The sequence below is a fragment of the Podarcis vaucheri genome (genome assembly GCF_965113315.1).
Source record: "Podarcis vaucheri genome assembly, chromosome: 17".
Lineage (NCBI taxonomy): Eukaryota > Metazoa > Chordata > Lepidosauria > Squamata > Lacertidae > Podarcis > Podarcis vaucheri.
Window position 1 is genome coordinate 35835208 of NC_138755.1, and position 19128 is coordinate 35854335.

General features: G+C 46.5%; 1 protein-coding gene across 3 annotated transcripts in view; it reads left to right on the top strand.

Moving 5' to 3' along the window:
* Positions 1–9214: 9214 nt before the first annotated feature.
* The window catches only part of LOC309521836 (stimulated by retinoic acid gene 6 protein-like), a 61359-nt gene continuing 51445 nt past the window's right edge, over positions 9215–19128 (top strand). Inside the window, exon 1 of one of the 3 annotated variants that reach the window (XM_082204866.1) lies at positions 9215–9651. In XM_082204866.1, the coding sequence (XP_082060992.1) occupies positions 9638–9651 (14 nt within the window). In that variant the 5' untranslated portion in view covers positions 9215–9637. The remainder of the gene's footprint in view (positions 9652–19128) is intronic. The other 2 variants (XM_082204864.1, XM_082204865.1) reach the window with 2 other exon arrangements.

Genomic DNA, 19128 nt, shown 5'->3' on the forward strand with positions numbered 1-19128 from the left:
ACACCCTCAAAGTCTAAAACAAAGTTTGTTTAAAAGGGTAATAAATGGAGCCGAGCCACCACAATAAAGCACATTCCAGGCAAAACAAAATTTCAAAGTCCAACAGCTTTAAGCTACCTAAAATCAGACTCCTACTTACTTCAGCCTCTAAGGTCACTTGCAGTACAAACCTTTCAAATCCACTGTGGTCTTATATACCAGTGGAGAGATTGTTAAAAGGCGGGCCATCCCTGACAGAACATTTAGAAATGCAACCAGAAACAATCTGTAGTGCTCTGTGGAGAAGGCTCCTGTACCTACTTACTGAGGAGCAAGACTCATTGAACTCAGAGGGATTTACTTCTGAGTAAACATACAATCATAGAGTGGAAGGGACCATGAGGGTCATGTATTCCAACCCTCTATGATGCAGGAATCTTTGGCCCAATTTGGGATTCGAACCCAGGGCCTTAGAATAAAAGTCTCATGCTCTACCAACTGAGCTATTCCCTGTATTGAATCACGTACAGTTGTACCTTGGAAGTCAAAGGGAATCTGTTCCGGAAGTCCGTTCGACTTCCAAAACATTCGCAAACCAAAGCTCGGCTTTTGATTGGCTGCAGGAAGCTCCAGCAGCCAATCGGAAGCTGCAGAAGCCATGTTGGACGTTCGGGTTCCAAAGAATGTTCGCAAACCGGAACAATCACTTCTGGGTTTGTGGCATTTGGGAGCCAAAATGTCCGAGTACCAAGGCCAGTGCTTTTTTTCTGGGGGGATTCACGTTTTGTGAATCTAAGTTTGGCCTCACTGAGGGGCAGTATTTCAATACAGTGGTACCTCGGGTTACATACGCTTCAGGTTACATACGCTTCAGGTTACATACGCTTCAGGATACAGACTCTGCTAACCCAGAAATAGTACCTCGGGTTAAGAACTTTGCTTCAGCATGAGAACAGAAATCATGCTCCAGCGGCGCGGCGGCAGCAGGAGGCCCCATTAGCTAAAGTGGTGCTTCAGGTTAAGAACAGTTTCAGGTTAAGAACGGACCTCTGGAATGAATTAAGTACTTAACCTGAGGTACCACTGTATAGGATCATGCTGTAAACTGAGAAATCTTTGGCTGGTAGTTTTCTCTCTTTGTGTTTTCACAGCCTACTTGGGCAGGAGTTAGGTGGAGTTACTTACTGTATTTGCAGAATGGATCCTGACAGGGGAGCCATAGTCACACTTCCTTTCAACAGTAAGGCTGATCTGCAGCACAGGAAATCATTGTCAGACATCACTGCTATTGTGTTGTTTTTGTGCAGTAACCTCAGTATGCATAAAATCAACGGATGGTTATTGGGACCTATCAAGAGTGTCAGATAAGTGTAACAAGATTCTGAGTTCTCTGAGGTGTAACACAAAGGGTGGTGGGGCAGAAATAAAAAAAACTGAGCCACCCACATCCCATCCCTTCATCTTGTACCTGCATAAAAGGTAAAGGGACTCCTTACCATTAGGTCCATGACAGGTTACATACGCTTCAGGTTACAGACTCCGCTAACCCAGAAATAGTACCTCGGGTTAAGAACTTTGCTTCAGGATGAGAGCAGAAATCGTGCTCTGGCGGCGCAGCGGCAGCGGGAGGCCCCATTAGCTAAAGTGGTGCTTCAGGTTAAGAACAGTTTCAGGTTAAGAATGGACCTCCGGAATGAATTAAGTACTTAACCCGAGGTACCACTGTAATTTGTAAATTTCTCCCATTCCTTATTAAAGTTTCTCTCTTCCTGGTTTTTCCCCGGTCATTTTCGCCGTTTCGGTGTAGTCCATCATCTTCATCAGCCATTTGTCTCTGGTCGGGACTTTATCTTCGTTCCATCTCTGGGCCAGAAGTATCCGCGCTGCTGTCGTCAAGTGCATAAATAGTCGTTTCTGCTCCTTTGGTATTTACATGCGACTGCTTTTGATTCAGAATGCAGGAGCCAAACTCTTGTCTGGTGTGATATGCTTACACCAGGTTAGCAGCCAGTCTTATTTCATCTTCATTTGGGGTAAAGGTAAAGGTAAAGGGACCCCTGACCATTAGGTCCAGTTGTTGACGACTCTGGGCTTGCGGTGCTCATCTCACTTTACTGGCCAAGGGAGCCAGCGTACAGCTTCCGGGTCATGTGGCCAGCATGACTAAGCCGCTTCTGGCGAACCAGAGCAGCACATGGAAACGCCGTTTACCTTCCCGCTGGAGCGGTACCTATTTATCTACTTGCACTTGACGTGCTTTCAAACTGTTAAGTAGGCAGGAGCAGGGACTGAGCAACGGGAGCTCACCCCGTCACGGGGATTCGAACCGCCAACCTTCTGGTCGGCAAGCCCTAGGCTCTGTGGTTTAATCCACAGCGCCATCTGCATTTAGGGTAGACAGGTGCTAAAACAGGGTTTCCCAAACTTGGGTCTCCTGCTGTTGGGACTACAATACCCATCATCCCTGACCACTAGTCCTGCCATCTAGGGATGATGGGAGTTGTAGTCCAACAACAACTGGAGACCAAAGTTTGGGGAACACTGTGCTAAAAAGATAGGGCTCATTCCCCTTTAAGAGTTGTGCAGAAGATGCCATTTCAGCAGGTGTAGCTTGTCATGCAAATTGCAGTGCCGAAATTCCTTCTTGTGCACTATTAAGGGTACAGGAGCCCTGTCCTCTGTCTAGCAGTCAGACAGCAGACTGATCCTCTCAGCCTGATGGAAAGGACTTGGGGAAATTTAAAATGGTTGTGTTGAAGGGGCGGCATCGCCATTGAGAATAGCTTCAGAGTGGAGAAAAGGAAATATTTCTTCCCACAGTACATAACTAAGATATGGAATTCAGGATTGTGGCATGCACTGTAGTTATGGGCACTAGTTTCCATGTTGTAATTTTTTAAAAGTGGCTTGGCCCATATAAAAGGAAGAGATGGACGGAAGGAGAAAATCAAAATATGCTCAGCAATTTTACTGCTACATACTGCCAGCCCACCCCCTGCAGCCAACCTGCCAGCTAGATGTGTATATTTGGGAACTTTTGTCTAGCGTGCCCTTCCTTTGTCAATAAATAATAAGAGAGATGTTTGTCCCCCCCCTCTAATTCTGGGAGATGTATGTCTACTGCTTAGCTTACTTTAGTAGGAAAACAATGTGAAACCTTGGACTCTTAGAGGGGCACCATTTATTTTTGAATCAGAATTTTGCAACATCAGAAAGTTAGGCAAAACAGCTTACAAAACTGTGAGAGTATTCTTAAAGCAGTTGAATTACTTATCTCCTGTGCAAGTAGTCCATGGAAACATACCCCCCCCCATTTTTAAAAATACAATAACACTGCTAGGGCAGAGACAGAGAGAGGCTGGCTTAAGGACAAACAAACATCTTTTCAGGAGCAAACTTCATGCAGATGGGCAGCCAGTGCAGATGTTTTAACAATGGTTTTCTATTGTCGGCCATGTGCCCCAATCAGCACTCTGGCTACTCCATTCGTTCTGCCCGGATGTTGAGGTCCAGCGCCGAAGGCCTTCTGGCACTTCCCTCATTGCGAGAAGCAAAGCTACAGGGAACCAGGCAGAGGGCCTTCTTGGTTGTGGCACCCGCCCTGTGGAACGCCCTCCCATCAGATGTCAAAGAGATAAACAACTACATGACATTCAGAAGACATCTGAAGGCAGCCCTGTTCAGGGAAGTTTTTAATGTATGACATATTAGTGTATTTTTGGTCTTTGTGGAAGCTGCCCAGAGTGGCTGGGGAAACCCAGCCAGATGGGCGGGGTACAAATAAATTCTTCTTCTTCTTCTTCTTCTTCTTCTTCTTCTTCTTCTTCTTCTTCTTCTTCTTCTTCTTCTCCTCCTCCTCCTCCTCCTCCTCCTCCTCCTCCTCCTCCTCCAGGAACTTCCAAACCACGTCCAAGGGCAGCCCCACAAAGAGCGCATTGTAGTAATCCAGCCCTGAGGACCCCAAAGCATCAACTACAGGGGTCAGACTACTAAGATGAACAATCATTTCTGACCAGAAAGAAGGCACTCAACTAACTTCCGTTCAGCAGTTCAATTAAGAGTCAGGGAGGTGGTGGTGTTTTTCTGTTGCTCCTGTTATTAAAGGATTGGGAATTAGGAATGCTTACTGTTAAATCACCCAGCAATCTCTCAGTGAATCCAGATGTGCCTTCGGTCCACCCCGGCCTAACCCAACTATTTGAGAAATTCAGGTCTGAGCCAAAGACTTTGAGGGAAAAGTTGGATTTTGATAAGGGGTTTGAAGGACTAATGTTATCCTTCCAGCTCACTTGTTTGAATGAAGATTTCAGATAAATATTCAGTTCTATGCAGAGTTTTGTGCAAATGTAAAAGCAAACACTCTGAGCTGCTCACATAACTGTACCATTAACCCTAACCTGAAACCATCATAATCTTAGTTCATTTTGACTCTGGAAAACCATTTTTCCAGGTTTTTTGTTTGTTTGGGAAGGACTAAAATGATATGTGTACACTGTGATGATGAATAATATCTCTCTTAAACTACATTCAACTCTGTCTAAAACTAATGTCTCTTTCCAGCTGAACAGAGTCATCTATTTCTTTTCTTTTTCGATGCAAGAGAATCTTGTGGTCATGGGCTAAATGACATGTAAAACCTTCCATTATTTCTTTTTCATGCTATAGAATCAGATAAATACCCATTCGGCCGTGGATTATACTGCCCTGCAGGTAAATGGAGGGGGACTTCATTCCACCTGGGCAGCTGAGCATAATTTCTCTGGGACTGTGCTGTAAATCACCCGCCCCTCTTGTTACTGGCTTAAGAGAAACCAGAGACGCCTAAACCAGACCTTCACCATTCAAGATGAAATGTAGACAGAAAGACAAAAATTTTATGGTAAGTCACCCTCTTTGTCCCATTCTATTGTTGTTGTTTAGTCGTTTAGTCATGTCTGACTCTTCGTGACCCCATGGACCAGAGCATGTCTTCCACTGCCTCCCGCAGTTTGGTCAAACTCATGCTGGGAACTTCGAGAACACTGTCAGCTTCAGGATCTGTCCTTCCACTGAGCAGAATGGATAGGTTTGATCTTCTTACTGTTAAGAACAGTTTCAGGTTAAGAACGGACCTCCAGAACGAATTAAGTTCTTAACCAGAGGTACCACTGTAATAACAATAGCCACTGCATTTTCTTTCTTTGCTAGAAAACATACCAGTGGGTACAATGGGTGCTTTTTGTAGAGTGGGGATCTGAACCCAAACATCCTAGTCTGGTTTAACACTCTTACACAGTTGTTGTAATAATAATAATAATAATAATAATAATAATAATATTTATACCCTGCCCAGCCACTCTGGGCGGCTCCCAATCAAGTGTTAAAAACAGTACAGCGCTAAATAGTAAAAACTTCCCTGAACAGGGCTGCCTTCAGACCTCACCTGGAGTACTGTGCCCAGTTCTGGGCACCACAGTTCAAGAAGGACACTGACAAACTGGAACGTGTCCAGAGGAGGGCAACAAAAATGGTCAAAGGCCTGGAAACGATGCCTTATGAGGAACGGCTAAGGGAGCTGGGCATGTTTAGCCTGGAGAAGAGGAGGTTAAGGGGTGATATGATAGCCATGTTCAAATATATAAAAGGATGTCACATAGAGGAGGGAGAAAGGTTGTTTTCTGCTGCTCCAGAGAAGCAGACATGGAGCAATGGATCCAAGAAAGAAGATTCCACCTAAACATTAGGAAGAACTTCCTGACAGTAAGAGCTGTTCGACAGTGGAATTTGCTGCCAAGGAGTGTGGTGGAGTCTCCTACTTTGGAGGTCTTTAAGCAGAGGCTTGACAACCATATGTCAGGAGTGCTCTGATGGTGTTTCCTGCTTGGCAGGGGGTTGGACTCGATGGCCCTTGTGGTCTCTTCCAACTCTATGATTCTGATTCAGAAGGCAGTTGTAAATTTGTCTATTTCTGAAGAGTGGCTTCACTCTATTTCTGCAGGCACCACAAGTGTGTTGCTCTCCAGCATTCCTCTTGACTTTTCTGGTCCGGTGTAACTCTAGCTGCTTCTTTACATTAGATGACATTTCCGTGACATTTATACAAACCTTCCTGCTGGGTGTGTTCTGCTTTTTTGTTCTGTCCTATTGAAAGGAAGAAAAGAAAGGTTGTTCTGCTGGTTGTGGGGTAGCAGGGTAACCACCTTAGGAGTACAGAATCTCCAGTGGCTAATTCATACTCTATTACGCTTTAAAATCACTTTTTGCCTCTGACTCAGTCCGTCAGCTGGCCTGTCTGTGCTATTATGTGGGCAAAATGAATTGCCATTGGAAATAACAGAGAAGAGTCTTTGAATGAAAGATTTGTTTGTTTGTTTGTTTGTTTATTAGATTTCTTGTCCGCTCTTTACCATAACATCCCGGGTTGGGTTACAACAGCAAAATACACAATTGTAAAATAAATAAAACAGTTACAGCCACAAAGCACAGAAAGTATAAAAACAATTAGAAACAGTTTCATATGCAGATTCCAAAAATACAAACAATACAAGCATTTAAATTTAGACCCAATGTTGACAGGAATCCACAGGGACCTTTAACAAGGTCTAAAACAGGGAAGAAGATAAAGTCCTGATCGGAGAAGAATGTTGATGGATTATGGCGAAATGGCTAAAGTGACCGGAAGAATCAGAAATCAGGAAGACTTAAATTTTAATAAGGAATGGGGAAATTTTATAACATCTTAAAGACCATTGTAAACAGTTGAAACTGTTAGTAGGATTGGAACATCACTTGTAGTTTAATGGTGAATTTTGGATACAATGGAGAGATAAAAGATTTGGATTATTATGAAAGATGCAGGAGGAAATGATTAACAAGAGGATCCACAAAGGGGAGGAGGGAAGATATTCCATGGAATCTTGTTTTTATATTGTGTGTTGGATATGTGACTGTAAAATTTCAATCTGAACATACACACACACACACACACACACACACACACACACACACACAGTGGTACCTCGGGTTAAGTACTTAATTCGTTCCGGGGGTCCGTTCTTAACCTGAAACTGTTCTTAACCTGAAGCACCACTTTAGCTAATGGGGCCTCCTGCTGCTGCTGCGCCGCCGCCGGAGCATGATTTCTGTTCTCATCCTGAAGCAAAGTTCTTAACCTGAAGCACTATTTCTGGGTTAGCGGAGTCTGTAACCTGAAGCGTATGTAACCTGAAGCGTATGTAACCTGAGGTACCACTGTATATATATACCAGGGACTTTCAGGCTCAGATAATGGCCCCACTGAGAAAGCCGCCAAGCAACACAATCTAAATAATGACCTTTTAACAGAGAACTACACTAAAACACCCCGCCATGAGGGGAACGAAAGGGGAACCTGAGACGCGATATGAAACAAACCAGCAACACTCAGCCCACGAACGACATAGCACACAGTCAAGAAAGCCAAAATGGCGATGAGCAAGGAGAAGGCAGAAATAAATAAAACCACTACGACCTCACAAAGCAAGCGAGCAGGACGTTGGATTGAAAATAAGTGGTGTTGGTTAAAAGATTAATAAGAATATGTAAATATGGATTGACAATGGTGGAAAATATATATTTATTATAGGTTAAGATGTTGAGTAAGGATAAATGACAGAGGGTAAGGATTTGCTGAATTAAATATCTGAACTGGAATACAAAAAGGGAGGTGTGAGGAGGTCAAGAAACTAGTGAATGAAGTATAAGATATGAAAATACTATTTTTCCCCCCTGTCTTGTTTTTTGGTGTTTCTTCTTCTTTTTTTTCCTATTTTGTTAACTGTTTTCTATTGTGTACTTTTATGTATTTTGTATTTTCTTATTTTTGTAGCTTTTTGGGTTTTTGTATTTTATGTTTAAATTTGGAAGCTTTTGATTGTTTATGAAACTTTAATAAATATTATTATTAAAAAACAACAACAAAGCGAGCGAGCAGGCAGTACCATCCCAACCAGACCTGAAGGAACTCAAACAGAGAGTAACAGAAGCTATCTGAGGCTCTCTAATGGACTCGCTGCACCAAGCTTGGAAGGATTTAAAGACTCCCTTGGAGCAACAGGTCAAGGTTGAGACTCTTACTGGCATCCTGGAGAAGAGGAAGCAGATACAGTGGTACCTCGGGTTAAGAACTTAATTCGTTCTGGAGGTCCGTTCTTAACCAGGAACTGTTCTAAACCAGAGGTACCACTTTAGCTAATGGGGCCTCCAGCTGCTGCTGCGCCGCCGGAGCACGATTTCTGTTCTCATCCTGAAGCAAAGTTCTTAACCTGAAGCACTATTTCTGGGTTAGCGGAGTCTGTAACCTGAAGCGTATGTAACCCGATGTACCACTGTACTGTAGGGGCCTCCCCCTCGGCCTCATTGTAAAGAAGCAAAACAATGGGCGCACATGGAGACATATGTAATTGGAACATCCCTACCACAACTTGTAGCAGGTGCTATAAAAATTAAACTCAGCCAGAAACAACTCGGTTATTCAGGACTGCACATCTGATGTTTATCATTTGTTCAATATGACTATGACTGTATATTATGTTGATTTAGCTTCCTGTATGATTTATACAGTATGAACAAGAACAAAAATCTATCGAAGATGTACATAAGGCCTTCAAGAATTTGGGGAAATCATTGATGCACAGTGGAGAGAAAGATATACAGTACTGACGCTGAAAACCTGTGTTGTGAAATTATAGCAATAGCTTGAGCACTTCCCAAATCTATTCCACGACAAGGAGTACTCTTCATACCACCGCAACAAAAAAACTCATGGATAATGTGCCCAATGTTTCTGTTGCTCTAAGGATCCTTCTCACACTTACCGGGAAACCACACACAGTGGGGAATGAACACAGTTTCTCAAAGCTCAGACTTGTAAAAATATAGGCTCAACAGCGTTGCAAAAGAGCCCAGTTGGCTTGGCAACAATATCAATGGAAGATGCCAACTATGCCTTGAGGAATCTGAGACAGAATTTGCAAAGGTAAAGGCATGCAAAGTGAGGTTCTGGTGTACTTGAAATCAAAACTTTTAAGAGGCTGAGACAATTCACAGGATCGTTCCAAACGATTTGTGTGCCAAACATATTCTTTTGTATTTGAAAAAAAAGCACTGTACTCAAAGACTGTTAGCAATGCGAGTGTGTGGTGTGCAAGCGATTAGTCGAAGGCGCAAAATAGCCAGGCGCCAGCAGTGCGCATACCCTAGAAAACGTCTGTTTCTACGGGATCTTTTCCAATTCTGGCAAACAGGTTGAGAAGAAACCGACGATGTGAGCGATGGCGACCGTTCTCTGGCCTGCAGGGGGCTTTGTGCTCGCTTATTCCGGGAGAGCCTCGCCCTGATTTTGCCCCCGGGGCATAGAAGCGCTTTATAAACAACAAGCCCTGCCAGCGCATGTGAGGAGAAGGCAGTGTCTTGCCCCAAATATGCCCGCGCCCGCCCTTCCTCCTCCCTCTGCCCCGACGTGACCCTCCCTGCGAAAAATGGAAATGAATCGGGAGGAGCCGAGAGGAGAGTAGCGCGCCAGACCCGGGAGTGCGCGCTCCTCGGCTAGACAAGACCATCCCTCTTCTCTCCCAAACAGAGGGAGGGGGCGGCCTGTGTGCGCCATCATCTTCCCGTTTGGAGATCTCCAAGTAGAGCCATGGAGGACTTCTGGTAAGTCCGAGCAGCCGAGCTGTGGGGCAGGGGATTTGTGCAGGCAGGATGGCGGAAACTGGGGTGTTTGTGTGTGTGTGGATGCCAGCTGCCTCGGTGCCGCTTCTTTGCCTGGCGCCGCGTTGCCAGGATCCTGCAAGAAAGCGTAAAAATCCGACGCGCGCCAGGCGAAACACTGGGGAGAAGGCAAGACACGTGTTGCTGCTAAACTACGTGAAGACGGCAAGGCACGTGTTGCCACAGGAGCCAACTCCGAGGGGCCGAGGTCACTTCAGCCTCTCCAATCAAATATATGAGCTCCCCCCCGCCGCCGCCCAAGTTGCTGGGCATTGCCTTTCAAATGGTGTGTGTGGCATAGGAGCCAACTCCGAGGGGCCGTGGAGGGTCTTCGCCGCCCCCATAAAAGTTGATGGGCATTGCCATTCAAAGGCTGAGTGTCCACCACATCCTGTAATCGATTATGCAGGGCGGGGTTTCCCTGCCCCCGCTCCCAATTTTGATTCAGTTTGACACCCCTACGTGTCGCTTCCAAACCCCACCGCGAACCGGTTGCTGTTTAGGCGCGACCCTGCACGTGTCTTACTCAAAAGTAAGCCCCACTAAGGCCAGTGAGTTTACTCCCAGGAAAAATGGGTAGTGCATCGCTGTTCTTGGTGGTGCTGGGGTGAAACCCGTGAGAAGGCTCTGGTTGCTTGTCAGGATTTTGTTTTTATTCTTGGCTTGTTTTGAATCTCTTTGAAACTTAATCTTCGAAGGAAATAACAAAGGATGGGGTGCCACGGAGAGCGTTCACCCTTTTCTCAGAGCCAGGGTGGGTTGGGGGCTAGCCAGGTTTTTTTTTGCCCCAGTGAAGCCTCCAGAAGGGCCCCATGGAGGCTCCCAGCCTTTGTGTGTACCCAAATGCCCGTGGGTTTTGGTTTTTTTTTGCCAAACTGGGTTTTTGCCCCGGATGGAAATGAGCCTCCTTTCTCCCCTGCTAGCTGTGTTTGCAAATGACATTGCCCTTCCCCAATTGCTTTTCTTTCCCGAACGAAATCTATTTATAGAAACGTGCGCACATATATGGGGATGTATGGAAAACATATTTCTCTCTCGCGCTCCTTCTGTTTGACACGGGGATATAAAGGGAAGAGGTAAGGGAAAGGGAGATCTTTAGGTAAGGAACTTTTGTCATTTGGCCAGAAAGGAAACATCTTAACAGCCTAATTCTGTGTAGTTACTTCTGTAATTCCACCAGTCAACAAGTGCTTTCCAAGGCAAGGACAAGGGGCCCCTGTTCTATAGCGCCAAGAATTTTCAGTCTGAAGTTGAACACAGAAGAATCAAGAGGAAGGAGAGGCAGAAATAAGCAGGAGAGGAGCATGGAAACTCATGGGGCTAAGATTTTTAGCTCCTTTTTCTCAAACTTAAGGCAGGAGAAATCTGATGCCAATCTGTTTTCGATTCTGTCCAGCGAATGAAAATTACCGTATTTTCTATAAGACGCACCAAACCACAAGACGCACCTAGTTTTTGGAGGAGGAAAACAAGAAAAAAAATATTCTGAATCTCAGAAGCCAGAACAGCAAGAGGGATCGCTGCGCAGTGAAAGCAGCGATCCCTCTTGCTGTTCTGGCTTCTGGGATAGCTGCACAGCCTGCATTCGCTCCATAAGATGCACACACATTTCCCCTTACTTTTTAGGAAGGAAAAAGCGAGTCTTATAGAGCAAAAAAGACAGTATGTTTTAAAGGTCATACTGGTAGTGGGTTGAGTCCATTATGTTTTGTTCTAAGCTTCTTCTTCTTCTTCTTCTTCTTCTTCTTCTTCTTCTTCTTCTGCAATCACTCGCAGCCGAGTAAGATTGTCTTCCATGAACACGGTCTTCACAGTGAGTCCTTAAGTGACCTTGGAGGCCAATTCTGGATCCACACATCCTTCCACATTGGGTACATAGGTTTCTGGGCAGGAGTTGATCACGGTGAGGGTTTGCCAAGCGTGCCTTCCTCTTAGCATGTTTCTCCTTTCCATCCTGAGTTTGAGCTTCTTCAAAGCCCACGACACCTTTGGTAAAGGCTGTTCTCCAATTGGAGTGCTCGCAGGCCAGGGTTCCCCAGTGGTCAGTGTTTATACTACATTTTAAAAGATTTACCTTGAGAAAGTCTTTACACCTCTTTTGTTGACCACCAGCATGATGCTTTCCATTTTTAAAGTTCGTAATAGAGTAGTTGGGATGCGGGTGGCTCTGTGGGTTAAACCACAGAGCCTAGGACTTGCCGATCAGAAGGTCGGTGGTTTGAATCCCCGCGACGGGGTGAGCTCCTGTTGCTCGATCCCTGCTCCTGCCAACCTAGCAGTTCAAAAGGACGTTAAAGTGCAAGTAGATAAATAGGTACCACTCTGGCGGGAAGGTAAACGGTGTTTCCGTGCACTGCTCTGGTTCGCCAGAAGCGGCTAAGTCATGCCGGCCACATGATCCGGAAGCCGTACACCAGTTCTCTCAGCCAATAAAGCAAGATGAGCGCCACAACCCCAGAGTCGGTCACGACTGGACCTAATGGTCAGGGGTCCCTTTACCTTACGTAATAGAGTAGTTGCTTCAGAAGACGATAATCAGGCATCCGAGCAACATGACCAGTCCAGCGAAGTTGATGGTGAAGAATTAATAGTACCTGTTTGTCAGCATTTTCATTTATAAATTCAACCATATGTTGCAACTGGCAAACTTCTTAGTAACAACTGATTGGGTTCCCCCTCCCCCTGCATCCTGTGTTAGGCAATCTATCCTTTTTTTAATCCGCAACTGTTTGGAGCTAAAAATAAATACAGTTAACTGTCTGCCATGATTTGTTGTTCTTTGGGAACCATCACTATTTTAATGTTATTATTATTATTTGTTAAATTTGTATACTGCCCTTCATCTGAAAATCTCAGGGCAGTTCACACCACAAAGTACATACAGTGGTGCCTCGCAAGACGAAAAGAATCCGTTCCTTGAGTCTTTTCGTCTAGCGGTTTTTCGTCTTGCAAAGCAAGCCCATTGACAGATTAGCGGATTAGCGCTATTAGCGGCTTTTAGCGGCTTATCTGCTGATCGGATCAGCTGATAAGCAGCTTAGCGGCTTAGAAAAAGGGGGGGAGGGGAAAAAACCCGCAGGAACTCGCAATACATTTTCGCCTTGCGAAGCAAGCCCATAGGAAAATCGTTTTGCGAAGCACCTCCAAAACGGAAAACTCTTTCGTCTAGCGAGTTTTCCGTCTTGCAAGGCATTCGTCTTGCGTGGCACCACTGTAATAAAAACAAGAACAAACCAATAGCCTCCTCTCTCACAAGCACATTTAAATGGACATAGACAGTTGATCAGCAAAAGGCTTTTTTTGAAGAGGAATTCCTCGCCCACCTGCCTGGGTTTCCCCAGCCACTCTGGGTGGCTCCCAACAGAATATTAAAAATACAATCAAATGTTAAAAACATCCCTAAGCAGGGTTGCCTTCAGGTGTCTTCTAAAAGTCAGATAGTCGTTTATTTCCTTGACATCTGATGGGAGGGCGTTCCACAGGGTGGAACTGAGAAGACTCTCTGCCTGGTTCCCTATAACCTCACAGTGAGGGAACCGCCAGAAGGCCCTCAGAGCTGGACCCCAGTGTCCGGGCTGGATGATGGGGGTGGGGACGCTCCTTCAGGTATACTGAGCTGAGACCGTAATCATGAAGGTACTAGATGAACCACCCTGGGGAGAACATTCCACAAGTAGGGAGCCACTGCAAAAAAGGCCCGTTCTCATGTTTCCACCCTCTGGACCACTCATGGAGGAGACAGATGAAGAAGGGCCTCAGATGATTATTGTAGAGTCTGAGTCGGTTCATATGGAGAGAGGCGGTCCTTGAGGTATTGTGGTTCTGAGCTATTTAAGGCTTCATAGGTCAAAACCCGCATTTAGAATTGGGCCCAGAAACTAATTGGCAGTCAGGCAGAAATGACTGGCAGAATCCGAGACCAGGGAAAAGAGACGGCGGAAGAAGATTGGAAGAAATTTAAGAACTATCTTAAGAAACATTGTAAAATTAATGAGTGTTAAAATGATGCGGCTTTAGAAAGTAAGTGGATTACAGCTGTAAAGATTAAGTTAAAAGAAAAGAAAGGTTAACAATTAGATAAAATTAAGGGTGAGGATTTGCTGAACTAAATATTTGAAATTGGAATGCAGAAAGGGGAGGTATGAGGAGGTCGGTGAAGTAAGTTTTAAGAAAATAAGGTTTTGAAATTATACTTGTTCCTTTTTCTTGTTTGTGTTCATTTGTATTGTTGTGTTTGTTGATATAATTTGTGAAACTTTGATAAATATCTTATAAAAACAAACAAAACAGAAACTAATTGGCAGTCAGTGGAGTTTGGCCAGGATTGGTGTAATATGCTCAAACCATCTTGCCCTGGTGAGCAACCTGGCCGTCAAATTCTGCACCATCTTCAGAGGCAAGCCTATGTACAACATGTAATGTAACCTAGAGATTGCCAGAGCATCGACAACAGAAGTTAGGTTACCCCTGTCCAGATAGGGACACAACTGGGCCACCAGGCAAAGCTGATGGAAGGAACTGATATCATTGAGGGCACTTGAGTCTCAAGTGACAGCAAAGGATCTAGAACAGCCTTTCTCAACCTGTGGGTCCCCAGATGTTGTTGAACTACAACTCCCATCACCCCTAGCTAGCAAGGCCAGAGCTCAGGGATGATGAGAGTTGTAGACCAACAACATCTGGGACCCACAGGTTGAGAACTGCTGATCTAGAAGTACCGCCAAGCTACAGACCCGCTCCTTCAGAGTGAGTGTAACTCCATCAAGAGCAGGCAAACTCCCATCCATCTAATCTAGGGAATCACTCACTAATCGTGCCACAGTCCTATCTGGATTGTATTAAGTATAGTGGTACCTCGGGTTACATACGCTTCAGGTTACATATGCTTCAGGTTACAGACTCCACTAACCCAGAAATAGTACCTCAGGTTAAGAACTTTGCTGCAGGATGAGAACAGAAATCGTGCGGCAGCAGCGGAAAGCCCCATTAGCTAAAGTGGTACCTCAGGTTAAGAACAGTTTCAGGTTAAGAACGGACCTCCGGAACGAATTAAGTTCTTAACCCGAGGTACCACTGTACAGTCATACCTCGGGATAAATACGCTTCAGGTTGAGCGCTTTCAGGTTGCGCTCCGCAGTGACCCGGAAGTAATGGAGTGTGTTACTTCCAGGTTTCGCTGCTCGCGCATGTGCAGACGGTCAAAACGTCGCGCGCATGCGCGGAAGTGGCAAAACACGACCCGCACACTCGCAGATGCGCTGTCGCATCTTACGTTCTGTTTGGGATGCGAACGGAGCTCTGGAATGCATCCCGTTCACATCCTGAGTTGCCACTAGTGGGTGGACATAGCAGAGAACTTCAATGCCTAACAGATTGAGCTTCAGTTTGTTGACTCTCATCTAGTCAAAGTTATTGAGGGAAGACAACGGTCTACCACTGCCATCACTTGCAGAAGAAGAGCTGTGTGTCATCAGTATATTGCTGATTGTTGTTGTTTAGTCGTTTAGTTGTGTCCGACTCTTCGTGACCCCATGGACCAGAGCACACCAGGCACTCCTGTCTTCCGCTGCCTCCCGTAGTTTGGTCAAACTCATGCTGGTAGCTTGGAGAACACTGTCCATGCTGATAACGTACTCCAAAACCCCACTCAGCAGTTTTATGTAGATGTTATGGGGGTTTTCGACCAGTGTGCCATGGCACCCTGGGGTGCCTTGAGTGATGGTCAGGGGTGCCGCAGGCAACACTGACCTCTGTCCCTCATCCTTTTCTCCATCCTTTGATGCCCTCTCGCGTCTCTGCCTCTCAAAGGCTTGTGTGGCTGTTTGTTGCAGCAGCCCTGGCTATAAGCTCCCCAGGCAAGTGGTATCTCTGGGGCTGGCCATGGGGTGCTGGTTGCCAGGAGCTGAGGTGACTTTGGAGTAAGCAAGCAAGTGGGTGAGGAAGCCCAGCCAGCCAGCCAGCCAGCCAGCCAGTGTGGTGTAGTGGTTAAGAGCGGTAGACTCGTAATCTGGTGAACCGGGTTTGCATCTCCGCTCCTCCACATGCAGCTGCTGGGTGACCTTGGGCTAGTCACACTTCTCTGAAGTCTCTCAGCCCCACTCACCTCACCGAGTGTTTGTTGTGGGGGAGGAAGGGAAAGGAGATTGTTAGCCGCTTTGAGACTCCTTTGGGTAGTGATAAAGCGGGATATCAGATCCTCCTCCTCCAGCCCTTGCTGTTGGGAAAGGACAGACAATAGGGAGGCCAGACAGCCAGTAAGGCAGATGCTTGCTGTGTGCAAGGCCTGTCTGGGAGTTGAGTGCTCAGTGCTGAAGGGGAGGCTTTCTGCCATGCAAGCCCGGGGGTGCCTGCTGCCGCACCTGCTGCCTCCCAAGGTAAGGTGCTGGCCTCATGTTCACCTTTGGCCGGTCTCTGTTGGGCCACTAAGGCTGGTGGGGACATCGCCTCCGCAGGCCCCTGCAGGGCAGTGTGGGGAGGCGCCTCTCTTTCGCATGGGGGGCAGCACAGAGACCAGGGAGGGATGGCGGCAGCAGCTGCCCAGAGGACTCCCAAGGAGAGGAGAGAGGAGGTTGAGGGAACACTCCACAAGGGAGGGTGTTTGAAAAAGGGTGAGAGGCTGCCAGCTCTGCTGGCAAGGGGTGACATAACTGGGCTCCTGAGCCCCACAGGGGTGCCACAGAAAGAATGTACTTGGTTAAGGGAGCCGTGGACTCGAAAACCTCAATTAAGCCTTGAGGAACCCCACACAGAAGGCTCCATGGGGTCAAAACGTACTCCCCAAGCATCACCCGCTGGAGACAGCCATCCAAGTAGTACTTGAACCGCCACAAATGTCTAGTTGCCATTTGGGGGGAAGACGGTTCTAAAGTCTTATTTTCCAAAGGATGGACTGATTGTGACCGATTCTCAGTTAAACATCTGGCCAGTTCAGATGACAACCTTGAGCCAAATTAAGAACCTTGAGAACTTAAAGAAGAAAAGTCATTTTATCGGCTATCAGTGCTGCAGACCTATAGGTGTTCTTTTAAAAAAAGCAAATAGCTTATACAGTGGTACCTCGGGTTAAGTACTTAATTCGTTCCGGAGGTCCGTACTTAACCTGAAACTGTTCTTAACCTGAAGCACCACTTTAGCTAACGTGGCCTCCTGCTGCCGCCGCACCGCCGGAGCACAATTTCTGTTCTCATCCTGAAGCAAAGTTCTTAACCTGAAGCACTATTTCTGGGTTAGTGGAGTCTGTAACCTGAAGTGTATGTAACCTGAGGTACCACTGTACAGTGGGATTCCCTAGACCATCAACAACCTTAGAAAATGAGTGCCAGAGATACAGTCCATACCTGCAGGAAGGGGCTGGTCTCACAACTGCATTAGATACTGTTGAATGTGAAATGTGGTTTCCAGGTCTTCAGAGGCAGTGGCGTAGCGTGGGGGGTGCAGGGGGGGCCGGCCGCACCGGCCGCAACATCTGGGGGGGGGGCGCTCGCACTCGCAGCTCTCTGCCCCTACCTGGCTCACTCACTCTCTCTCACTGCAGTGCTGGCTGTGCGAATCTGCTGCCCACTGTGGAGGGGGTGGGTGCCAGGCGTGCGGTGCGGAGAGAGAGCGAGGGACTATCTGGGGGAGGGACAGTGCAGCGGCCACCCAGCACAGCGCTGAGCGCGGGAGAGAACCACACCAGACCAGACCAGGCAGCAGCAAGAAGAAGCTGGCGGCGGCGGCAGCAGGTTAAGGGTTAGGGGGCGCAAATTACTTGCCTTGCCCCGGGTGCTGACAACCCACGCTACGCCGCTGTTCAGAGGGTTTTTTTTCTGAGACAGGTCTGGGAGAAAGCTTTTCTGATTAAACCTGGGGCTCCCATTGGACCACTGCACCACAAAGACAATCTCAGCCTCAGTGAGCAAAGCCTGTCTTAAACTAATTTACCACTAGCACTCACTCCAGTAAAATTAACCCATCCCTATCACCTGAGTGCCGGAAGGGATGCTCAGAATGAGGATCCTAACCTCCACATGTGGTGGTTGTGCCCTGTTTCTCTAGCTTTGATCATATTTCTAAAATACTGTATTTTTCACTCTATAGGACGCACCTTTTCCCTTCCAAAAATTAAGGGGAAATATGTGTGCGTCCTATGGAGCGAATGCAGGCTCCTTGGCTTCAGCGATAGCAACGCAAAGCCTCCGAAGCACAGAGGGAGCGCTCCCTCCGCGCTCCGGAGGCTTCGTGTTGCTTTCGCTGAAGCTGCCTGAAGCCTCCGGGGGCTTCAGGCAGCTATCCGCATGCCTTCGGATCACAGCGGGAGTTCCCGCCGTGCTCCGAAGGCTTGCGGATAGCCACCTGGAGAGTGAGAGGGGTCGGTGCACACCGACCCCTCTTGCTCTCCAGGCTTCGCTTCGCTGGAGAGGCGCTGCATGGTTTTCCCTCTCTGCCTAGCGCCCCTTCAGCGAAGCGGGAGGAGAAATGGAAGGGGCTCCGTTTCTCCTGCCGCTTCGCTAAAGGGGCGCTGAGCAGAGAGGGGGAGAATTTTTTCCCCTGTTCTCCCCCTCTAAAACAAGGTGCGTCCTATGGTCCGGTGCGTCATATAGAGCAAAAAATACGGTATGTAACCAGATCATCCTGTAAGCAGCTCCTTTTGCTCTTCCCTGCCCCCAAATGCCTTCTTGGAAATCTCATTAGTTTCCTCTTGGCTGCAGGCAGCAAAAGGTCCTCTGTTTTTCTTTTATTGAAAATTGGCACAAGCAGGTTTGACATCTCAGTTTCATGGAAAAATTAACGCACGGTACGTGGAAAATACATCTAATAGATTTAGACATGATATGGTTTTCATTCCTAACTTTCATAACTTTTGAGAATTCACAACCTCCCACCACCCACACTGGATTTTGGAAGCAGCTGTATTAGATAGTTGTTTTTACTTTTGGCTTGATTTTAACGCTCGTCAATTGTTTCCAGTCATGTATTTTAACAATTATGCATTAGAGATCTGAAACTGTGTGTTTTGTTACGGTTCTCCATTGTGACGCAGTTTGCAAAATAGAACAAAAAGTGAGCGATGGTGGGATAAGCTCCTCTGTGTGTTCTTTTAAGAAAATTAGTTGAGAAAACCAGTCTGGTTCCTGCCTCTTATAAACAGTATTTCTAGCTACATAAGAATCTGATACTAATTCAAAATAAAGTCCCTTTGCACTAAATACGTGCATTGGGTTGCTCCCCAAAGTTGCAAGTTTTTCATTTTATATTGCGTACAATGACAGTAGTGAATGCCTGATTCCAGTTCTGGATTGCTAACAGTTCTTGGTGGGTTTTCTTACCGCAACACAGCGCAGTGCCAGTGAGAGATTTCCTCCCATTAACAATAGCAGGAAGAAGAAGGAAAGTCAGTTCTGACTGGGGTCATGCCAGTCGTGTAGACTTCCTCATTTG